This window comes from Eupeodes corollae, chromosome 3 (genome assembly GCF_945859685.1).
Source record: "Eupeodes corollae chromosome 3, idEupCoro1.1, whole genome shotgun sequence".
NCBI classification, from domain to species: Eukaryota; Metazoa; Arthropoda; class Insecta; order Diptera; family Syrphidae; genus Eupeodes; species Eupeodes corollae.
Genome location: NC_079149.1, coordinates 23,135,259 through 23,159,718, shown reverse-complemented (window position 1 = coordinate 23,159,718; position 24,460 = coordinate 23,135,259). Strand labels below are relative to the sequence as shown.

General features: G+C 31.8%; 1 protein-coding gene across 1 annotated transcript; it reads right to left on the bottom strand.

Annotated features, from left to right (window-relative positions):
• Positions 1-940: 940 nt before the first annotated feature.
• Positions 941-10,827, bottom strand: LOC129951729 (uncharacterized). Its single transcript, XM_056064034.1, has 2 exons — positions 10,262-10,827; positions 941-2,812 (listed from the first exon to the last, which is right to left on the bottom strand). The coding sequence occupies exon 2, from the start codon at positions 2,695-2,697 to the stop codon at positions 1,285-1,287; it is 1,413 nt and encodes a 470-aa protein (XP_055920009.1). The 5' UTR covers positions 2,698-2,812; positions 10,262-10,827; the 3' UTR covers positions 941-1,284.
• Between the last annotated feature and the right edge of the window lie 13,633 nt (positions 10,828-24,460).

Sequence of the window (24,460 nt, the reverse complement as noted above, 5' to 3'; positions counted from 1 at the left end):
GTTTTTGATTTTATGTGAAAGCTTTTTTGTTTCCTTAGTCTAGAACAACTATTTATTTAATTTAGTCTTTAGACAATAAGACAGAAAATTTCATATTTGTTTTGATATTAACGTCTTTAGTTCATTGAGTCTGTGTGACCAGTTTCCGACTTAAATCCTTTTTTTTAACATCAAAGAATTAATGGTTTCTAATTCGTCAAATTTCTGTCAGATCCATTATATCCGTTAAACAATTTATAGCATTCTTATATACAATGTCTTACGGATCTAATGTGAAATTTTGTTTCACTTTTTACAACTGAATCGATAAAAAGTCTATTTTCAAAATTATACAAGAGATCCTACAATTTCTTGACGAAAATATACGTTTTTTAAGGACAAATTTGAAGATTATTTGAATTCGTTGTGAAAAATAATGTACAAATGTTAATAGTCTTGGATAAAAACATAGTTTGCCTAATTTTTGTAGATGATTTAAAAGTGTCAAAGTGTTACAAAGTTCTGTATTCACGTAAAATTATTTGCCTTTTTCGCACATCAAAGTTTTGTTATGTCTTAACTCAAGTTGACTTGAGGGTAATGTTGTTTGATTTGCACTTGACAAAGTATCTTAAGTCAACTTGATATGATTCTTTTACACATCCAATAATATCACTCTAAGATATTTAAGCATTCTGTTTTCGTGGATAAGATGAATACGAATAGGACAGAATTTCGAGGTTCTGAAAAAGACAAGAATCGTCTCTTTGACTCTTCTTAAGATCTTGTACCCTTTAAAATATTCTCAAATCTTATCGGTCCTAAAAATACTCTGTCTATATCCTAGAAGTCCTTTAATATTTTTCGGAGTGTATACGTTTTTCGACCCAAAACAGCCCACCCTTCACCCTTCCCCCATCGTTTCGTTTCCATATACCTTCGAAATCATACTAACTTTGAATCTGGTGTTGTTATTTTTTTAAGAATCAATTTTTTTTATTTACATCAATTTTAAATTTAATTCTGGAATGTTTGTATGCAAACTACGATCAAGTCTATTTTTATGCAACCTCGTGCGTACTGTTTTTTTAAATTAAATTTTTGTTTGCTACACAAACCAAATCATTTCTGCTTCTTATATCGATTTAATTATATATTTTTATGAATTAAGATATGTAAAAAGCTTCTTTATTTTTTCTAACATTGTTTTTTCTAACACACCTTAGTATTTTTCAGTTTCTTATTTTTTTAGTTACATACATTTATTTTTTCTGTTTTTATTTGTGCAAATTTTGTTTTGTTAACTTAATCATTGATATGACCCTTAAATAACATTCGGCATAATTCACCACCACCGGCTTCTTCGCAGAGGAGTAGCTGGCGGGAGCGTTCTTCACTTTTCTTCACATTGCCCATGATGCGCCGGGTTCGGGTCTCAATCCACGCCTCATTGTTCTCAGCTGCCCCGGAAGAGGCTACACTTATGTCTCGCAAATTGGTTAGAGGGCCTTCGGAGTTCTTTACTATTGGTGTCGATCCGACTTCACTCAGTTCCAATTGTGATTGAAAATTATCATTGTACGGAGATGTTGGTGAATTGCTGCCGCCAGTGTTGGTGAAGACTGCTGCTGGGACGAGCAATTTCTTATTTCCTGATGACAACGGCTCTGAGTAATGAATTGTTGGATTTGTTGGGTATGAAGATAGTTTCTTGAAGTTCCTCTGGTAGGACCAGTTGGATCGAATTTCGTCCTCAGATGACATTGTCGAAAGTGTTGGTGAAGATGAGATGAATTTGTCACCGACTCTGATGAAGACGCGGTGCTTCTTTTTTCTGCGCATATTGTTCATTTTTGACGACTTTCGAGATGATTTTTCCTTCTTGTTTGCCCTCGAGCTAAGCTGCTTTATGAAGACCTCATTGACTTCAGTGTCGTCGAAGAAGTCACCACTGCCACTGCCGGCTGTTTCGACTTCCGAATCGTAGACATCGTCGTCTTTTCTCAACTTCAGGAGCTTGTTTTTGTCCCAACGTCGTTTGTTGTTGATTCTGGGTTTGAGTTCACTCTCATTGCCATCACTGTTCGAAACCTCCGAAATGATTCTGGTCTTGTAGACAATTGAAGGGGCAGCTTCTTCAATTTGGACACTGCTAAATTTCTCAACCGTTGGCATTTTACTGCCCACCACCTTATGATCGACCAGAATCGTATCGAAATAGTCAATATCACCCAATTCCCCACGACTCTTACTGCTGTAGGTTGGTCTTTCGAAATCATCAATGTAAATAGTATCAGAACTTGCTGCATAAGTGTCCTTCTGTCCCTTCATATTGATGCTCTTTTTTGTGGAAACAGCTTGAGCTTGTTTCTTACGCTCATCAGCAGCTGCTGCACCAGCGGCAAATTCTTGGGCAGCTTTCAATATTGACAAACTGCTATTTTCAATTCGAATTTGATCGTTTTCGACATAATTCGAATAAATACTCAAAAGTTCCGAATCCGATTTGTATTCGTTCTTTTCGAGTAAATTTTGTCGATATTGTTGACTTGTCTTATCATCAACATATACCGATTTCAGTGATGGAGTATCAAAGAGAGGAGTACTGTTTTCATTGAAGAAATAGATTAAGAATATCGATCCAACTGCTCCAAGTGTGATTACCATACAAAAGAGTATGAGGGCCAGTGTGCGACGGGGAAACTTCGGATAAAGCATCTTTGCAGCAAAAGGTGATGATGATGTTGGTTATCAAATGAGTTATTCCGGCACCGTCGTCGGTTTTATCATAAAATTTTTATCAAATCGAATTTTGGTGTTGGATTTTGATGAGCTGCAATGAAATACGAAATAAGGGCATGAATTAGAATTTTTAGAAAGATGGTATGGAGGGGGGTGGGGGTTAAACAGAAAAAAAAAAAATATTTACTCAACTCTGATTCGAAAAATCTAGAATATTTTGATGTTTTTTTTTGTCAATACTTTCGGTTTAGCCTCATAATTACTTTCAAAAAAAAAAGAACGGAGGTCAAACTTCAATTGCTTGATTAACTATTTTTTAAACAGGTGTGACAAACTTTACATTCACAAATGATTACCTATGTTGAATGAATGCAGTATCCTAATCTCGAGTTGAGGAAAAAATGTTAAGACAAAAAGTTGAATTATAATTAACGAAATTTTTAAAATATTCCGGTAGAGCAACAAAAACTTCTAATAAGAAATAGTTTTAATTGATTTTAAAAATTTGCATTTATATTTCAAGTTATAGACTACTACATAGATAGTTTATATGTTTCTTTAATTTAAAAGACGTTATTTGAACTTTAAATAATTTGTCATATTTCAAGTATGGCATGGTTTATTTCATACAAAATCCGACTGATTCTTATAGCAGACGTCGGTTTTGAAAGAGTTAATAGCCAAGTTAGCAAAATTTTACATGCAAAACAATAAAAACATCAAGAGTGAATATAATTTGGTCAAAACTCAAATAAAATAAAATTGGGCTGCGATCAATTTAAGTGCAGAAGAATGTTTATTCCAGAAAAGTTGGTATTGGGTTGGGATATGTTTTCTGGAGTGTAATTGTTTTCTAAGAGATTGTTATTATTTTAATATATTTGGAAATAGAGCTTCATGTCTATCTAAGTTGTTTTTTTTTTATGTTATTAAAGTAAAAGACGTAAATGTCATTTAAAATCTTAATGGGTTGGAATACTTCTGAAAAATCTTAATTTTTCTATTGGATATTGAAAAATATTCATGCGAAATATAGTCTAATAAATCTAAAAGTCAATGTATGGGTGTTTGTCTGGTTGACTTGGAGAAGGCCTTCGACACCGTATGATTAGAGGGTCTGTATCTAAAGTTAAACAGACTTGGCATTGGTAAACCACTCTTGTATATGCTTTATGACATGCTTAATGGCAGACGGTTTATTGTCAAAATTGGCAATGTAACATCTACCAAAACCTTTGATGTTAAAAATTGTCTTCAACAGGGAGCGGTAAACTCGCCGACCTTATTCAGCATTTACACCCGTGATCTGATAGCAAATCTGACTCAGGCGATAGAGTACGCCGACGACCTAATTGCGTACAAAACGGCCCCAAAAATTAAGGTTATCAAGACACTTTTGCAGGGTGACTTTGACAAGAGTCATCAATATTGCGATGACTGGAAGTTGAAAATCAACTTTCAGAAATGCAAAACTATTCTGTTCAGGACTCTGTTGTATGAAGCCTCAAGGGATACGAGAAAGAACTGGAAAAATCTAGTAATCGTTGTACCAAATAGACAGCCACAGTACCTTGGCATCTGGTTGGATCAGTACTTGTATTTCGACAGACATATGAGTGCTGCTCTGGCCAAAGCTATGGGAGCCTTTGCCCTAACAAAACGGTTGTTTTTTAGCAGCCGTCTTGACACCAGTGTGAAGGTGGTTTGCTACTTGGCTCTTATCCGGCCGATGATAACCTATTGGTGCCCGACATGGTTCAACGTTGCCCCATCTCAAATGGAAAAGATTTGGGTATTTGAGAGACAATTTTTGCAACACAAAACACCAGAGTCGGAGTACAAACATTACTATTCCAACCAGGTTCTATACAACAGAGGCAACATAAAAAGAATAGATAATTTCTTGCTGAAGCTTTATGTCGTTGGCTATCAGTTTAATTTTTAGGGCTTACTACCCCAACAATGAGTGCACGTTTAAGTGGAAATATTCAGTCCGAAGCTTTTCTCTATTAAGACAATTGAGGACTGATACAGGATAGGGAGGCGGTTCCGATAATCTACCACGTCAGCCGTAAAACTGTAGATAGGTGACTCGTTAACAGTCGAGATGTCCTCGCACTGGACGGAGCCGAGTGCCTTCGGTTCAGTAGGACTGTTTCCGATAGGGACCTAAGAGATAGTTTGAGGCAGGAAAACCAGTTGTGGTGGCTTCAAATTGAGAATGTCATTTAAAGTTGTCTAGCCGGCTCACATAAGTCTAAGGATTAGGTTAGAGCCAGTCAGGGTGGAACCAAAAAAAAAACACACAAAAAAAAATCAAAAAAAAAAAAACGATTACCTTGGCTGTTCTAGTTTTAAAGTATTTTTAAGTAGTATTATTAGTTTTGGTTAGTTTACAGTAGCTTAAGTATTATAATGGGTTTCGGTTTATTGTTTTTAAGTTTTATATAAAGTAAAAAACAATGATAAAGATATTAAGAATTTTTTTTAACTTTCTTAGTTTTAGATTAAGTTCTTGTTATTTTGTATTAAAATTGTTCTTACTCCGAAAGGCAGTAGTTATAAGATATTGAATTAACCTAGAGCACCCGCATAGGGCCAGTAAGACATTTTTTAAGTTTTTGACATTTACGATAGTTTTTTTTTTAAATTTTTGTCTAGCTTTAAGATAGCTTTAAGATTTTGATGAAATTAAAAAAAAATGTCTAACATGTAATACAAAAATTTACGAATTAAACATGATGGATTATAATGTAAAATATTTTAAACTCAAAAATTGTAATTTTGTAATTTTTTGTTGTTCAGAAATTTTATGATTGGAAAAAAATATTTTAAATTCGTCAAAATAAATGTCCAATTGTTCAAAAATGTATATTCAAGCGAGATCTAACCCACTGACGGACTATGTCCGTTTGTAAATTTTATAAATATTTAATTTTTAATTTTTTAAAAATGTTCTTGATTTGTTTTAGAACTAAATAATAATAAATAAACCATAGATTTGAATAATATTTATAAAGTAAGATAAACTATTTTTTTTTCAATTAGAGATTTAATTTAAAATGACAGCTATTTGGGCAGCTGTTACTTTTTCACACTTTAGTAGTTGCAAAATTTGACAAGTAAAAACTTCTACAAGCGGCTGCAACTCATTGAAACTGTTAAAATTTTCTGAAAAAAAGATGGAAATTTTGAAGTCTTTAGTTCTCAAAACTAAAACACTTTACACCACAGTATTTTTTTTTTTGACAAAGTGAGCAATATTGTTGCTGTAGTCTTAAGTGTTGACATAAACCCAGGTTTTTCGATTCTTCGTCGATATTTAGAATTATAAACTCAACTAACGATATTGCAAAGTATTTTAAATACAGTGTTAAGTTTGATCATTTTTTAAGCCGTATTAACACAAGAATTTATTGCGCTCTGTCACCAGCAATATCGAATCTTTGCTAATATGGTCCTTGAAATACAATAAAGTTATACAGATTTTTGTCGAAAAATGATTTTTAAATATTAAGGACATTTTCATTTCGGAGGATACTTTCAAAAGCAGGTTTGTCGCATTTTATGCTCGAAATAGATGTGGTACGACAAATAGTTTTCCAGATCAACGTGAAAGACTGAAACAAACACCATGTTTCTCTTAACTGCCGCTAGAGCTCACGTCCGTTGGATTTTTGGAGACGTTTTTTTGGGTCATCATCAGACATCCCTTAGTAAGTGTGCCAAGTTTCTAAACTGTTGGCTTTTTTTTTGAGGTGAAAGCAATTTGTTTCGTTCATTGACTGGACTACTTATTTGAAAACGGTGAATAGTTGTGAAAAATGATTTTTTTTGGCCGGAACTAGAAGGTATTGATGTGGACCACAACAACACTGTGGTACTTTTCACATAAGCAAAAACAAATCATAATTATGCAAGAACATTTTTCCTGACCGTGTCATTTTGAGGTGAACATTATTGATCACTAAGGTCTTCTGAGTAAATAAAGGGTGATTTTTTTGAGGTTAGGATTGTCATGCATTAGTATTTGACAGATCACGCGGGATTTCAGACATGGTGTCAAAGAGAAAGATGCTCAGTATGCTTTGACATTTCATCATGAATAGACTTACTAACGAGCAACGCTTGCAAATCATTGAATTTTATTACCAAAATCAGTATTCGGTTCGAAATGTGTTTCGCGCTTTACGTCCGATTTATGGTCTACATAATCGACCAAGTGAGCAAACAATTAATGCGATTGTGACCAAGTTTCGCACTCAGTTTACTTTATTGGACATTAAACTAACCACACGAATGCGTACAGTGCGTACAGAAGAGAATATTGCGTCTGTTTCTGAGAGTGTTGCTGAAGACCGTGAAATGTCGATTCGTCGCCGTTCGCAGCAACGATCGCTATCGTTCAATGCTAACAAACTTTTTGTTGCCAAAAATGGAAGAACTGAACTTGGTTGACATGTGGTTTCAACAAGATGGCGCTACATGCCACACAGCTCGCGATTCTATGGCCATTTTGAGGGCAAAACTTCGGAGAACAATTCATCTCAAGGAATGCACCGGTAAATTGGCCACCAAGATCATGCGATTTGACGCCTTTAGACTATTTTTTGTAGGGCTACGTCAAGTCTAAAGTCTACACAAATAAGCCAGCAACTATTCCAGCTTTGGAAGACAACATTTCCGAAGAAATTCGGGATATTCCGGCCGAAATGCTCGAAAAAGTTACCCAAAATTGGACTTTCCGAATGTACCACTTAAGACGCAGCTGCGGTCAACATTTAAATGAAATTATCTTCAAAAAGTAAATGTCATGGACTAATCTAACGTTTCAAATAAAGAATCGATGAGATTTTGCAAATTTTATGCGTTTTTTTTTTAAAGTTTTCAAGCTCTTAAAAAATCACCGTTTACCTTAAGACTTATTTCTGAAGTGAAAAATAAGTTTTATGCCAATGCTTCATTATTCAATAGCTTAAGAATGAGAATGTAGTACCCGTGGCATGATGGTTAGTTCGTTGGACTTAATTTAAAAAAATTAATTTTCGCAGGTACTGCCTCTTGCGAGGAATTGACAAATCCTTCAAGAGTAACTCTTGTCATGCTTTCTCAAATTAGCCGTTCGGATTCGGCATAAAATTGTAGGTCCCTTCCATTCCTGACAACAGTACTCGCAGACAGGAATGGTTGAGAGTTGTAAGTCACTAGGCCCTGGTTCAAAACGGATTGTTGCGTTACCCAATTTATTTATTTTATAAGAAAGAGATTCACGAAGTTATCGAGGACACAAAGCAGCGATGTATGAATTGGCCATTGAAGTTATTTTCGAAAAGTATATGGTGCTGCAGTTGAAGCCATGCTAGCCATTAAGATCATATCGTTTTAAACAGTTAATTGAATGTCTTCATCTTTAAGATAAAACAAACATCTATTGATTTCTTTTTAACATAGGTACCTACTCATGTTTGTATTATCAAAATGAAACTTCTTATTGGATAGTCAATTTTAAGGGAATTATACAGATATATCATTTCAAAACCCATGCATATTGTAAACATTTCTACTTTTGAAGCAGTCATATTTTGATAATTGAAAAATAAAAAGTATGAAACAACTCATTGAAATTGTAAAAAATTAACTGCAAAAACTAATGCAGTATCAAATTCTCAAAACTAAAGCTCTTTGCGTCACTCGCTTAAGCCTTTTTTTACAATCGAAACATTTGCGTTAATCAACTAAAATATTGCTGCCGTAGCCTTAAATGTTGATGAAAACTCAGGTTTCTCGATTTTTTGAATAAAGTATTCCTTGAACGAAATCACACCTCATTTTGCATGCAGTTTAAAATCTTAATACTTTCTAAGTTTTGCTAACGCAAAAACTTAAGTGTGTCACCAGAATCTTTGAAGTTTTTCTGATTTAGTCCTTGAAATGCATCAAAATGATCCAGATTTTCATCGAAAAATAATCTTTACTGATGGCTTGAAGGAATTGGACCTTACTCATATCAAAATGAGCCTAGTGAAACTGTTACGTTGAATGAATTGCACTATCGAGTTAAGTTTAGTGATTTTGTATGACCGTAATTATAAGAAATGACTTGAACGTCAATTAAATCGCTGTTCTTCCTCCTGGCTGTGTTATTTCTCAAAAAGGTAATAACAATTGTCTACTGAGAAGCGAGATCTTGTTATTTAACAACTTTAGACTTTTTTCATTAAAGCCACGCAAAGGAAAAATAACTTTTATGCCAATGTTCAACATTAGTTTCAATTACTTTAAGATGGAATTCATGAAATTATTGAAGACATGCAGATGCAAATTATCGAATTACTCAAGAAAAAGATATGTTCTTCTTAAGAAATTTTCAATGTCAAAATGAAACCTCTTATTGAAAAACCCGTACAGTCGATTTAAAGTGAATTGTGTATAATTTCCCATCCCATGTCCATCGTAAATATTTCTAGTTTTGAAACAGTGTTAATTCCAAGAAGAAAATAGTAAAATAAAATAATAAAGTTCGTTGACTTTTCATTCAGTTTAAAATAAAGCAGTAGCTATTTATTTAAAGGAAACAATTGTTTTTTTTTTCTTTTGAAGCAACTCTGAGACCAATGTTGCCAACAGAGGATATTTTATTTGTCTTTTAGTAATTTTTATTTTACTAACGGAGATCTTTTTTTTAATGGAGGCAAGATTTGTTTAAATCAATGATTCAAAAATCCATCTTAAGAAGAATCAAATTTATTTGTTTAAATAATTTAAGTAACTTTTTCATTACTTTGTATAATTTTTTGTTAAGTTTTAGTTTTTTTGTCATTTTACGAAAGAAAAATAAACTAGAAAAGGACTTTTTTAATTCAATACGTATATGTTTTTTTTTAATGAAGTATTTCGTTCATCAAAAAACATCGTTTGGCAACGCTGTTTGTGACAAATCATATCTATATTATTATGTATGTTCAATACACTATCTATGGGAATTTAATTGACTATATATAGGCGCCATAGTTAATGGATTTTTATATGAATATACATATATTGGATTGTTCTTTATTTAGATGCAGTAATTTGTATGAAGGAATGTATAGGTGCATTACTTAAGTGAAAATATTGGAAATAACCATGAAAGAGAATCTATCATTTTTTATAGAAATTTTGTTCAACAATAAAATATAAGCAAGAGATTTTGAAAATTCCTGAGTCTTCTAAAAATAAAATATCTAAAAACAGGAATAGATAAAATATATATATTTCTGGTATATAAAATCTATCCGCATGTACACACAAGTTTATATTTTTTTTTCCGAGTGAATTGATTAAAATGCTAATTTGATTTACTATCAAATCCACTACGAAATCAAACAAATCCTCATTCAAAGACAAACAATGATAAAATTTATGATATTTCCTTAAAAAAGGGCATAATTTTTCCTTTTAAATTTTTCCAATTTTCACATAAACCATTGCACAAAACTAAATTAAGAAAAAACTGCAACTTATTGCCGTTGTTATTATACCTACTAATAAATTTTCTTACCTTAGCAAAAATTCACTGGCTACACATTTTTATCCTTTTTTTATTTGTGTGTGGTAACAAGAATCTATTTTACTTTGGATATTTTTCTCAATAATTCAGGATATTTTTGAAATTGTCTTTAAATAAAAGTTATGTTTTATCTTTATCATTTTATTGAGTATTTTTAAGATAATTTTTCACTTTTTAAAAGCTGTGTTTTTTGTAGTTTTTGTAATATTTTATAAGCAGCTATAGCAGGTTAGTCGTGTATCCTGGAATTTTCTGCGAATTAAATTTTCAGTTTTTAACTCTCGCACACAAAACAAACGCAACGACTATATCTGCATGCATTTGCAGATTGTAATGATTTTACTGCGATAGACAGAGATGTCTAGATTTTGAATTTATTGATTTCAAAAACGAAAAATAAAATAATAAGAAAATAAATGTAGAGCTATGTATAAATTTCTTGCACTTGAATTAATTATTTTATTTTCTAATAATTAAATTCCAAAATAATTTGTTTAAATATTTAAACTTGTATAAGAATTTATGTGAATTTATTTTCTTAGAAATTTATCAACCGAAACGCAATTTGATGTTACTGAAAGAAAATATATTTGTTTACACCATTTTCGGGGCAGTAAGTTGTAATGCGCATGAGTTTTTTAAGTCCATGCATGTATCTCTAGGTATGTATAATATTTTCATTCCTGAAGGAACAGAATCAGGATTTGTTTTTTTCTATTAGAATAATTCTGTATAATGTAGAAAATATGAACGTGCGCAGTGATATCAAAAATGTAGTATCAAAATTTGTATTCGTATTTTTGGCAGTAAAATGCACTTCCTTCAGTATTAAAAGTAATGAACTCTTTTTGGGTCCTCAAAAATAATAATGAAAAGCTAAAAAGATATTAATGAAAAACAGAATGCGTAAATTTGGTGTTTATTCATGATGAAAAAAAAATAAATATATTTGATTGGGCTTTTCTGCATCAATTTTAAAATTTAGCATAAGAAATTAAATTAACTTAGTAGGGTGTCACTTATTTTGAAAACAAATGAATTTTAATGCATTAAAAGTTCTTAGGTCTGAAAAAATACACAGCAAATTGTATGTACAAATTTATGAAATAAGTTGAAAAATCTTGCATTCAAAGTTCAAGATATTTATCAAGTTTGGAAAAATGTCTTTCAAAAATCAAACAGTGTTGACGCAACCAAAATTAGAATCCTTTTGAAAATGAAATCAAGATTTTTTTAATAAGAAGTTTTATTAACTTCGCATAGGAAGTTATTGTAATGGGTCCGAATTGTCGAATTGAAAATTTTGACATTTCTCGACGTTTTCAAGCATAGAAAAATCAGTTCCCCAAAGCGTTAGGTCAATAAAAGTAGTAGCCAGAGGTCTTCATTCCACGTGCTCTCCCGAGGAAGTAGTAGAAGATCTTGTACAAAAAGGCTTATAAGCCCTTGATGCAGTCAATCTATTTAAGAATGAGACAATTAAAAACTCCTCCGGAGAATCAATGACAAGTAAGAGGTTGCTGCCTTTATTCATGCTTAGTTTTGACTGCAAACAAAGTCTCAATGAGATTCAATCTTGGGCATAGCTGTTAAAATTGAACCACTCCGAAAATCTAAATTTGTTCCGCAGTGCAAACGTTGCCAAGCTTTTGGTCATACCCAAAATTACTGCAACCGAGAGTTCGCTTGTGTAAAGTTCGAAGGAAAACATGCAACTAAAAATTGTCCTTTGAGCAAAGATCAGAAATAAAAATGTGTGAACTGCAAGGGTAATCACACGGCAAGCTATAGAGGCTGCCCAGTTGCCAAAAAATTCCAAGCGTTCAGAAGCAAAAATGCATCTGCTAGAGACAAAATTAGAAACACAGTAAATAACGATTTAACTGCTGAAAACAATACTAAGAAGGAACCGCCTAAAAGAAACCCTATTCTCAGATTGTTAAAAATGTGCGGAAGAATGAAGAGACTTCCATAAGAGAAATGCTACAACTTATTCTTAAAAGAATTGATAAACAGGATTTGAATATCAAACTGCTAAGCGAAAAAGTCGCTCTTAAAAAACAATGATGAACAGAACATTTAAAATCGCTACATGGAATGCAAACGGTCTTATACAACATTCAACCGAATTAAAAATCTTTTTAGATCTGGAACATATCGATATTTGCCTGGTGTCCGAAACTCACTCCAATGGTCAAAGTCTAGATAATGTAAAAGAAAACTATTCATATTACCACGCTCCACATCCAGCTGACAAGGCAAGAGGTGGATCGGCGATTCTTATAAAAGAAAGCTTTAAACATTATGAAGTAGCCAAGTTTACTAGTGAAAATATGCACGTATTCGTATGAAAAAGAGGGTTTAAGATAGCAGCTATATACTGCCCACCAAGGCGCTCCCCGACAGAAGATGACTATACAGATCTATTTAATCTTCTTGGGCATAACTTTCTTGTTGGCGGAGACTTCAATGCGAAACACACCCATTGGGGTTCAAGATTTATATCAACAAAAGGCAAACAACTTTTCAAAGCAAGCCGTAAATACAATTGCGAATTCTATTCCTCCAGGTCGCCAACTTACTGGCCTTCCGATACTAACAAAATACCAGACCTTATTGACTTTTTCGTAGCTAAAGGAAAGGAATTAAACGAAATCACATTAGTGTCGAATTTAATTATGACCTGTCATCAGATCATACTCCAGTGATTCTATCACTAAGTGAATCGGAAGTACTAGAAAAAAGTAACCCAAAGCTTGTAAATAAGAAAACAAACTGGAATACATCATTAAGATCTCCCATGGAAACAATCGAGCAAATTGACCATGAAGTGGAACAATTTATTGCTGATGTGCAACAGGCCGCTGAAGAAAGTACTCCAACATTTTCTAAAAGAAGACAAAATGAAATAAAATATCCTTTAGAGATTAGAGAGTTGATAATAGAGAAAAGAGCTAGAAGAAAATGTCAAAATAGTAGATTTCCAGTTGATAAAACAACGTTTAACCGTATAAGCAACAATCTTATAAAACAAATTTACAAATTTAAAAATGATTCACTCAGTACATTCCTAAGGAATTTAACGACTGATGCTTTAACCGATTTTTCGCTATGGAAAGCAGCCAAGCGCCTGAAAAGATCGCAGTTACAAAATTTGCCCTTGAAATCTCAAGATGGGAAATGGATCGATAACCCGAAAGAAAAAGCTTACCTTTTCGCTGAACATCTTGCGAATGTTTTTAAACTATACTCATCAAACGCGGCTGAAAATAACTTACAGTTTGTTGATAAGATAAATGAAAGTGAAATACCAATTGTAAGACTTAAAGAAATAAAAAGTATGTGTTTACATCAACTACCAAATAAAAAATCACCAGGTTACGATCTACTGCTCAGGTTACGAAAGAAATGCCATTGAAAGCCTTCATAAAACTCCAATATACTCGTATAATAAATGCATGCCTTAAGCAACGGTATGTCCCGCACCATTGGAAAATTGCTGAAGTAATTGTCATACCAAAGCAAGGTAAACCACCTACAGAAGTGACGGCTTACAGACCAATATCACTTATACCAATTATGGCAAAAGTTTTTGAAAAGCTGCTTCTGAAAAGCCTTTGCAAAATCATAGAAGAAAGAAGGTTAATCCCAAACCATCAGTTTGGCTTTAGAAATTAACATTCCACGATAGACCAAGTTCATAGAATATCGGATGTAATAGAAAATGCATTAGAAGAAAAACAAGTATGTTCAGCTATTTTCTTAGATGTTGCTCAAGCTTTTGACAAGGTTTGGCATGAGGGACTTGAGTACAAACTGCAAAGTGATCTTCCCAGGCAGTACTATGATCGTACATCGCAGACCGATTGTTTAGAGTAAGGTACGATCAAGAATACTCGGAATTGAAGAAAATAGAAGCCGGTGTACCACAAGGAAGTGTCCTAGGTCCTACCCTGTATTTACTAAACACAAGGGATATTCCAGTTGGTAATCACACCATAATCGCTACTTTTGCAGATGATACCGCAATTTTGGGACCCGACAAATGTGTCTCTAAGGCAGCAGTAAAACTACAAAATTCCGTCGACACAGTGAGAGCTTGGACCGAATAATGGCGTATCAAACTCAATGAAACAAAATTTTCACATATAAACTTTAAAAATAAAAAGATAAACAATATTCCAATAATCAATAATAATCAAGCTGTACCTTACGCCAATACGGCCAAATAGCTTGGAGTGACTTTTGATGCAAAGCTTAAGTGGAAGGAGCACATCAAAAAGAAAAGAGAAGAACTAAAGTTGAAACATAGAAAAATGTACTGGTTGCTTCGTAACAACTATGATTTATAAATCCAAAACAAAATATTGCTTTATAATCAAGTACTAAAGCCTGTTTGGACCTATGGAATCTGATTATGGGGCTGTACAAAGAAAACAAATACCGAAATCATCCAAAAATTCCAAAACAAAGTCCTTCGTGAAATAGTTAATGCACCTTGGTACATAAGAAATACCGATCTACATCGTGACTTACAAATAGAAATGGTTACAGAAGTTGTTAAAAAATACGATGTATCGCACAACCAGAGACTGTAAAGTCATACTAATTTTGAAATTGAGTCCGTCTTCAATATAAGAAACCATGTTCGGAGATTAAGAAGAACCAAGCCTCATGAGCTTATGGTCTAAAAAAACATGGGAAAGTATTAAAAGTTTAAACTTCCCCCAAAGTGATTGTACAAAATTAAGAAAGAAAAATCGGAAGTCGATCCTTCAAGATTGGTTCGATGAAGAGGTGGTTTTAGTGGTTAAGAATCCCACACTACTTGGTGTCGAATACTGCCAAGTTTCTTTTGAAGTTTTCCTTCTGTCAAAAAAAACAAAAAGTTCTGAGAGCATAAATCTAGAACCCAATTTACTTGTTGCAGTAAAAGCACTCAATTATAAACCATCGGAATCGAAAACTTGTGGGAACAGAATTAGGGAATTAATGCCTTCTGGAGTGTAGTTAAAGTAGAAAAACACACCCACATTCCTGCTTTTAAAATAGGTAACAATATTCTAATCACGAGCAATAAAAAATCAAATGTTTTAGCAGAAACATTTTCTCCAACCCACATGGCCAATAACAACATGACTAATAACATTATTGAATCAATTGTCATCAACTCTATTGAGTCAATTAACTTATCACCTACAAATGATGATGGAAACCAGCTGGTTTTGATGGCATTAAAAATATATATTTGAAAAACTTACCAACATTAGGTTTAAAATACTTTCAAGTGTTATTTAATAAATGTCTTAAAATCGGCTATTTTCCAAACAATTGGAAAACTGCCAAGATAATTAGGAGTTTAAAACCTGATAGAAATGCTAATCTACCTAATAGTTACATGCCCATTAGCTTGTTGAGTTCAATTAGTAAATGTTTTGAATAAGTTCTTAAAGCTAGAATAAAATCACACTTAACCAATAATAACATTTTACCAAACGAACAGTTCGGCTTCAGATTGCATCACAGTACAATCCATCAAGTACATAGGATTACTGAACACATAAAAAGTAACTTAAGGTCTGGTAAAATTACAGGTATGGTACTTCTTGATGTGAAAAAGCATTCGACACGGTCTGGCATAATGCGCTTTTACACAAGTTGTTGATACTCAACTTCGCAGTGTTTTTAATAAAAATAATTGCATCATTTTTACTTCAGAGGAAATTTAAGGTTTCAGTCAATAAGTGGTTTTCTAAAAAATATGATATAACGGCCGTAGTACTACAAGGATCAGTTTTAGGACCTATTCTGTACTCAATATTTACTTCCGATTTTTCATTACTTCCTTTTTGTAAAACAGCAATTTTCGCTGATGCCACTTGCATTGTCTCTTCGGATTCATTTGGTGTCATAATCGAAAAAAGAGGCTGGGATGCGACCCACACTGATAACTTTCCATCCCGTCTGTCAATTTGTCTTGCTCAAAAGTTTGTCTATATGTACTCGTATCAATTTTTACCGAATTTGCGTACTAGTTTTTGTAGATTTTATTTTTTATGAAAAAACGGACTGTTGGATTTTTATATAAAAATTACTGAATATCGAAAACAATATTTTATGTGAAATAAAATAAGTTTGAAGCCTAAATTTTAAGTTTTTGAAAAGATATTTGAATCGATATTCAATTTTTACCAACTTTGAGTTTTGTTTTTTTTTAGATTTTTATTTTTTATAAAAAAAACTGTCAATTCGATTTTTCTCAAAATTTTATCAGATGTCAAAAACATTATTCTTCGTTGCACAAAATTTGTTTGGAGATGAATATTTTAGTCGTACGATTTTGGAGGTGACAAATTTTTTTTCAGTTTTTTTGATTTATAATAAAAACAGTTAAATGGATTTTTTAAAATATATATTTGTTTGGTATATTATGTTACAATAAATTATATAAAGTTTAATTCAAGTCTTAGAGATTTAGGGTTAACCAAAATTTTCAACTTTTTTTCAAACTGCTATGGTAAAAAAAAACACCCACGCAATTTTCTTGAGAGCCCTTTCTGCCTTATTATCTGTATAACAAAATTTATTTGAAATCGATATCTCTTCTAGTTCTTGAGCTATTAACGACGAAAAAAACGTCGCGAACGTACGGACGTACGAACGTACGTACACACGCACACACAGACATCTTTCTAAAAATCTTTTATTTCGACTCTAGAGACCTTGAAACGTCGAGAAATGTCAAAATTTTCAATTTGACAAATCGAACCCACTACAATAACTTCCTATGTTAAGTTAAAAAAACTTAATCAAAACATTACTCAAAGTTGGTAAATTTTAAAAAAAATTAAATTTCGACTCGAATATTTTTTCAAAAACTTGAGATTATGGACTTAAACTTATTTTCAATTATAAAAATATTGTTTTTAACATTCGGTAAAATTTTGAGAAAATCAAATTGACAGTTTTTTTTATAAAGTAATAGAGTTTTTTTTACAAAGTAATAAAAACCTAAAAAAGCAATACTAAAACATGTTAAAAATTTACTTTCGACTCAAATAGCTTTTCAAAAATTAAAAATAATGTCTTTAAACTTTTTTTTTATTTCACAGAAAACATTGTTTTCGATACTCAGTAGTTTTTTTACAAGAAATAGTATGCGAATTCGGTTAAAATTGATGTTCGGTTTTTAATATCTCTCAAATTAATTTCATTCATCCGTCATCATCATTTGCAAAAATTTAAGAAATGTTACTTTAATTGGTAAAAATTAGTTTTCGACTAAAAATCTATTTAAAAAACCTGGATTTTCAAACTTAACTGTTTCTTTATATGAAAAATATTGTTGGTAATTTTAAAAATTTTAAGAATAATTCAACCAACAACTTTTTTAGCAAAACACGAAAACCTACAAACTTTAAAGCAAGACAAATCGACAGACGGGATGGGAAGTTATCAGTGTTTTTCGCATCCCAGCCTCTTTTTTGGTATGGAACAATTTGTTAAGAGGAACGAATAGATGTTTCTATCAATGTTTGGAAGGTATGCCCTTTCGCGACTAATTTCTACATTTCCGACTTTATTTACTTTATAACCTCATGAATTCCATCTTTGAGGTTTTTGCTAAATATAATTACGTGTGTAATGAAAATAAACGTTGTCCATATCAATACTCTGCGACACTAAAAAATCATTAATCATGTTGCAAAATTTTGTTGTATTACTCACTTTTTCGAATAATTAGGGCAAGAATCATTCTTGAGTTTTCCAAGCTTCAAATGCAACTATTCAGATAATTAACGTAGTGTCCAATATGAACATAAGCCTCATTATTGAAGATGATTAAACTAAAACCCGAATAATTTCGATGCAATAGAATGACCTACTCGTAATTGATGAAGTCGTTTTTGAGAGTGACGCGCACAGTTTCTATTCTTCGTTTCACATATAAAGGGTCAAGTTTGACTTTTATAAAATTCTAATTAATTCACTTTGAACTATGAAAAGATACACAATCGAGCAGCGTCTTGAAGTTATTCAGGCTTATGATAAAATTGGGCTTCCTAGTTTTTTTCGGTCAATTTAGTAGTCACATTTAGTCGGAAAAATAGTTCAAAAATTGAGATAACCGGGTGTGGAGGAGATATGAAAACAGAGGATTCGTCAATAAGCTGAATTGCCGCATTTAGGTGAATGATAATTTAAGAGTGATTGTATGAAATCCAATGCACCCACAAAGAGTGACCGTTTCACACGGATTATGAGATGACAGCATCATCGGGCCGTATTTTTTCGAAAATAAGAAATAGAGAAAATAGAGCGATTTCGCCGCCTCTGGAGTCGTTAAATTAGTAATTGTTGAAGGCGTTATGGATGGTTTTTAGTATAAATCTGTTTTGGAACAAAAATTTCAAAAAAAAAAACAGTTTCTTGAAGTTTTTTGATGAACACTTATTCCAAAATGTACTATTTATTTATTAATTTAATATCCAAAATCACGTCAGACAAATTTGTAAATACAAATATGTAACAAATTTTCATTAATTAATCTGTTACAGTGGCGTAAAGTGCCATACATTATTATTTTATTTGAATAATTATTATATTTATTTAAGGAGTTTCAGTTGAAAATTGATTGAGTTTTTAAAATAAACATGATTTTAGAATAAGGTTTGAAAAGATATACATTTTTAGTAAGTATTATGCTAATAAATTTTAATTTGAGGCTGTGAAAAATTTCTAACCAAAAAAGATATATTAAAAAAGGAAAAAAATTAATGGATAATTGTATTCACAAATAACAATACAATGGTTATGACTTAATTAAAGTCTAAAAACTTGAAGCACACAAGTGTGAAATTTGTGCGACCAAGTCTACTCTAAAACTCATGAACAGATAAAAAATAAGTTGAACTTCCTCATAATTGTGGATTTCAAAACAATAATGTTTTATTGTGGAGAACTTTTTTTCGGAATTTAAGAAAACAAAAAATAACTTCAAAACAATATAATTAATCTGAAATATCTTTACATTTCTTATAAACAAACAAAATTTAAATGATATAATTTGTGGTCTTCAATTGTAATTAGAATCAAAGTGTTAATTATTGTCGATAAGATTTTAATATATTCCTTCCTTCTAAGATCAACGGCACTTCCGTTAATTTATTTCAGCTGTGTAGATTCATTCATTTAAACAAAATCAAAAATGTATCATGATGAATACTCTGATCTGATATTGGAAATTAAAATTATAAATGAATGCAGAATTTTTAATGATTCATTACTTTGTGGAGGTCAAGTAAATATAATAAGGAATTAAATGATTTTTGATTTGAGAATTCCAATGAAACATAAGAATTTTAGTTAGCACCTTTTTTGCAATTCACTAAAGGTGACTAATTGGAGTGAAGACGTTATTCTGAAAAGTTGCAACAAACTGTCATATTTTAATCATTATTTCAAAAATAAAATTCAGCAAAGAATAGGCTTCAAAAATTTGAGAAATGTTAATGTGATTGAGTGAGGTCTTGATGAGCTTTTCGAAAGCTTTTTTAGTTATTGTTGCCTACTATTTGGTGAATGGTAGAAATAAATAGCTTTTGACCTTCCAGCTTTTATTGTAGACTCGACTTTTAAAAAAGCTTTACAAATATTTGAAAGTCTTAACGTTAAAAGCTGAAATAATGACGCCTGTCATTCTATAAAATATCATTCCAAAAACTTATTGAGAAGAATTAAAATTGTATACTTTGACTTTAATTTGTATTCGGCACATTAAAAAAATGCAGTTGTTAGTTAAAAAAACGAGGTTGTAAATCAACGAAGTTAGAACAAACGATGGATACATCAAATGATGTTTACCAATTATTGAAGCTAGAACAGAATAATATTAAAAATCATTGTAAAACATTTTTGTGGGATAAATCATAGTTATTGTTTCTGTATTGGTTTTTATAATTTAATCATTGATTTATTTTTTGACATCAATAACCCACAAAAATCATAATGATTCCAGCCTCTCATTGGAACATTATAACTTCCAATTAAATTTAGTAATAGTTTTTTAAATCTCTTGACATCAATAACTTACTTAAGTCTCTCTAGAACTTGAATATTTTTATCATTATTTCTGCCCATAGTTTTTCATATGTTTTTCCTTTCGTACTCGTATTTCCTAAGATAGCCCGTTTCAATCTCTTAAAAAAAGTGAAGTGCTGCAAACAGTTTTGGAAGCAGTGTCTGAAATAGATAATAAGAAGGTTTAAAGCCCAAAAGAACAGCAATAGACTTACATAATTCAGAGGCATAGCATAGAATCCCAGTCTCTACTTAAAAACAAATTAGCAGAACTGGGCCATTGAAGCCATTCCCCATCGACAGAAAATACTGATGACAGTAGAGCAAAAATATCAAAATACGGAAATACTTCGAGTCTTGCAGCTAATTTACTAAGTATGTACGGATGGCCAAGGATCAGTCCTCCGACAATTGCAATCGGTCTTTGCATGTTATTCAAAAATCCCATTGGAGCCAACAAGTGAGATGTTTTAATTTTCGAATTATAGCTCGGTATCTCTGCCTTCAGTGTAAAAAACCAGTAATGCTATGAGAATGTGCCACATTGTGCAATTTTTTCTGATTTGTAGTATGAAGTACATAGTCAAGCATCGGTGGCAGATCTCTGGTTCCCAGCTCATGAAAACTGACATGTTTTCTACTAGAAGTATTATGTTCCCTAGCCACTCTTCAAATCTTGGTCTGCTAAGACTTACGGTACAGCATTGTCCGGATCGTCCATAATAAAAAAGAGAAATGGCTTTGAGGTTTATTGTCGTTTTTTTTTCTCTTGGTGGGTATACGAAACATCGTGAAGAGATAACTATTGTTTGCTTCAACTCCGTGTGTTTGTACGGGATTGTTAAATTTAACAATACGTTGGCCTTAGAAGTTCAGATCTTAAAATTATTTAATACCAAACCAATTAATACCAAACCAATTATGTGGCGTAAAAAATATCAGGTCCAACTGAAATCACTGTGAAAACTAGCAACAATAAAGATATTGCAACTATCGGGCTTTTCAATAGGAGCGTTACAAAAGAAATAAATTTTAAATAAAACAAAAACGGTTGTGGAAATCAAATAAATTCTTTATTTTTGTGAAAGTACGTTCGATGCAATTATGTATGGAACTCGATTTCTTTTGCATGGAAATCACAAGCACGCGGTTTTCAAGCATAAATCGGACGATACTGCTGCAATTTACGAACATACGCCGCTTCTGGTGGTCAAGCGTCTTCAGTTCTTGCGTGAATTTAATCTTGTAAGGATTTAGTCCAAGATCTTTCTCAAAACTGGCCACAACGACGGCGTCACAGGGATGCCCAACGCTTAAGAACGACGTGTAATAGACATAATTGAGCTTTTTGTAACTGAAGCCTCAGCGACACTATGGTCACTTCTCTGTCTCACTTGCGCGGGAACATTTGTATGGATTGAACTAGACAGTCAATTGTTGATTTGCTATGTAGATTATGACGACCATAAATTGGACGTAGCGCTCTTAACGTTGAGGCCACTGACTCCGAACTTCGGTAGTAAATTTTAATAATTTCAACTCGTTTTTGGAAACCTTACTGAAGAGAAACGTCAAAAGAGCGGGAAGAGATATTGCGTTGTTTGCTGTCCATGTCGCTCTACTTTTGTAGCGTCCCTGTTGAAAAACCCTGTTGGCGATGTTATAGTAAAAACTAAAATTCGAAGATCTAAGCTTTCTTTAAAGCTTCAACTCAGTGCATTTGGAAAGCGTTGCTTTAACCAAACTCTTTTTGGCCCAATTATTTTGTTTTAAAAATGTTATTAATCACTATTAATCGTTGTCTTACATTTGTCTTACAGTTTCAAATTCCATTTAAGACGCATTGAAAGTTTGAAACATTCCGCAACTCTTTAAGTACCAGTTAAAGCTATCGTTGAAGTTAACCTTTAACATTTTTTAAGGTGTATTTGACTATGATGCCTTTTTATTAGAAAAATTATTTATTTACTAATCGATTAGAAATCGCTCAAAGATTTTTTTTTGACAAAATACATTTTAGTTGCACAAATATTTTTCGCAAAAATATATTTTTCTTGTTGTCGGACGGAAAATCATTCAGATGATTCTATTTTGTAAAGAAGGAAACGATTCGTTCCGATGGTTTGTGTTTCAATTCTACACAATTTATATGAAAGAATTCTGTCATAAAAACAATTTCCGGTAGATTTCAATTAGTTCGTTTTCAATGATCGCTGTAAATTAAAATTCCAATAATTAGTTTCAATGATGAAAACCAATGATAGCTATAAATTTAATATTACCTCAGTTTGCGATGTGAAATTTGTTTCGCTCCCTGTTCCTAAAATCTTCAAAAACGTAAAACAAAAATTTGAATTATAGCTATAACCATATAAAAATGGTTCATGTTTCAACTTAAATGGTTCAAAGCATAATCATGGAATAAGACATTTGAATAGTGATGATTTGTTTCCTTTTAAATAAGTGAAAAGTTTTGTAGAAGAATGACAAAATGTAAGACCAGCCTTAAAAAAATTATTTGAATTTTTAACTGCCCATAGGAAGTTATTGTAATGAGTCCGACATTTCTCGACGTTTCAAGGTTCCTAGAGTCGAAATAAAAAAAATTGTTTGTCGTCCATAGCTCAAGAACCAGAAGAATATCGACTTCAAATAAATCTGGTTATACAGATAATAATAAAGCAGAAATATACAAAGTGAGCTCTCAAGAAAATTGCGAGGGTGGTTTTTTTGTCATAGCAGTTTCAAAAAACGGTGCACATTTTTGTTAACCCTAAATATTTCATGAACCAAAAACATGAATTAAGTTTTATATAATATATTGTAACGTGATACCAAACAAATATATTTTTGGAAAAAAATCTAATTAACGGTTTTTTTATAAATCAAAAAAAAACTTTAAACAAAATGTGACACATATCGAAAATTTTACGAATAAAAAATAATTTTATCTCCCAAACAATTTTGTGCAGTGAAAAATCTAGTTCTCAGTTTTTTTTACGAAAAATAAAAACTTTACAGGAAATATAACAAAAGTTGGTAAAAAATGATTTTGAATTTAAATATCTTTTCAAAACTTTGAGTTATTGGCTTAAAATACTTTTATCGTTTAAAAAATTTTGCTGTCAACATTCAGTATAATTTTGAGAAAAATCAAATTGATATTTTTTTACTTTCGACTCAAATAGCTTTTCAAAAAGTACAAATATTGCCTTCAAACTTTTCTTATTTCACAATAATTTTGTTTTCGATATTCAGTAGTTTTTTTCTTTGTTTTTGAATAGAAATCTATTTAACAAAACACGATTTTCAAACTTAACTATTTCTTTATATGAAAAATATTGTTGGTAAGTTTAAAGAATAATTTAACTTTTTTAACCCAACACGGAAACCTTCAAACTTTTAAGCAAGACAAATCGACATACGGGATGGGAAGTTATCGGTGTGGGTCGCATCCCAGCCTCTTTTTTGTTGTTTATGTTTGATCGAGGCCGATGACCTAAAAAAGAGAAGAGCTATAAAGTTTAGTAAGAACTTAATAGTTTTTTTTTTTTTAACGTACGTTCAACGTGGAAATTGACGGCTGTCAAATCCCAATTTAAGGTTTTCCAATAAGAATTTGCTTTTTGAATAGCCTACCATTTGAGCAGCTGCCACTTATCGAGCTTTCACCTTCTGACTTTTTAAAAGAAACGATGAATGCTTCAAAAAAACCTTCTAAAATGGATAAAATTCATTACAAAACCGATTGTTTTAAATCTACAATGGTGACCAACGCAAACATTTATGTGTCTAAAATTCATTATGCAACATATAATACAAAAAAAAATACCATTCATATTTGTATTATTGATCGAGATAAGAGAATATCAATAATTCTAATTGCTTAAGTAAGTTAAAAAATATCAATCTCTTAGAGGAAAGAAATGTTCTGAAAGTTTGTGACAGCAGCCAAATAAAAATATACTTCAAAAAAGACATTATCAGATTGAAAACTACACGTTTAATAAAACAGCCGGTTATTGCAAAGTGTATTACTTTTTTTTAAATATTGGAACTCGAGATTTTTCATCAAACATACGATCTTAGAAACATCGAAAAAATAGGTCC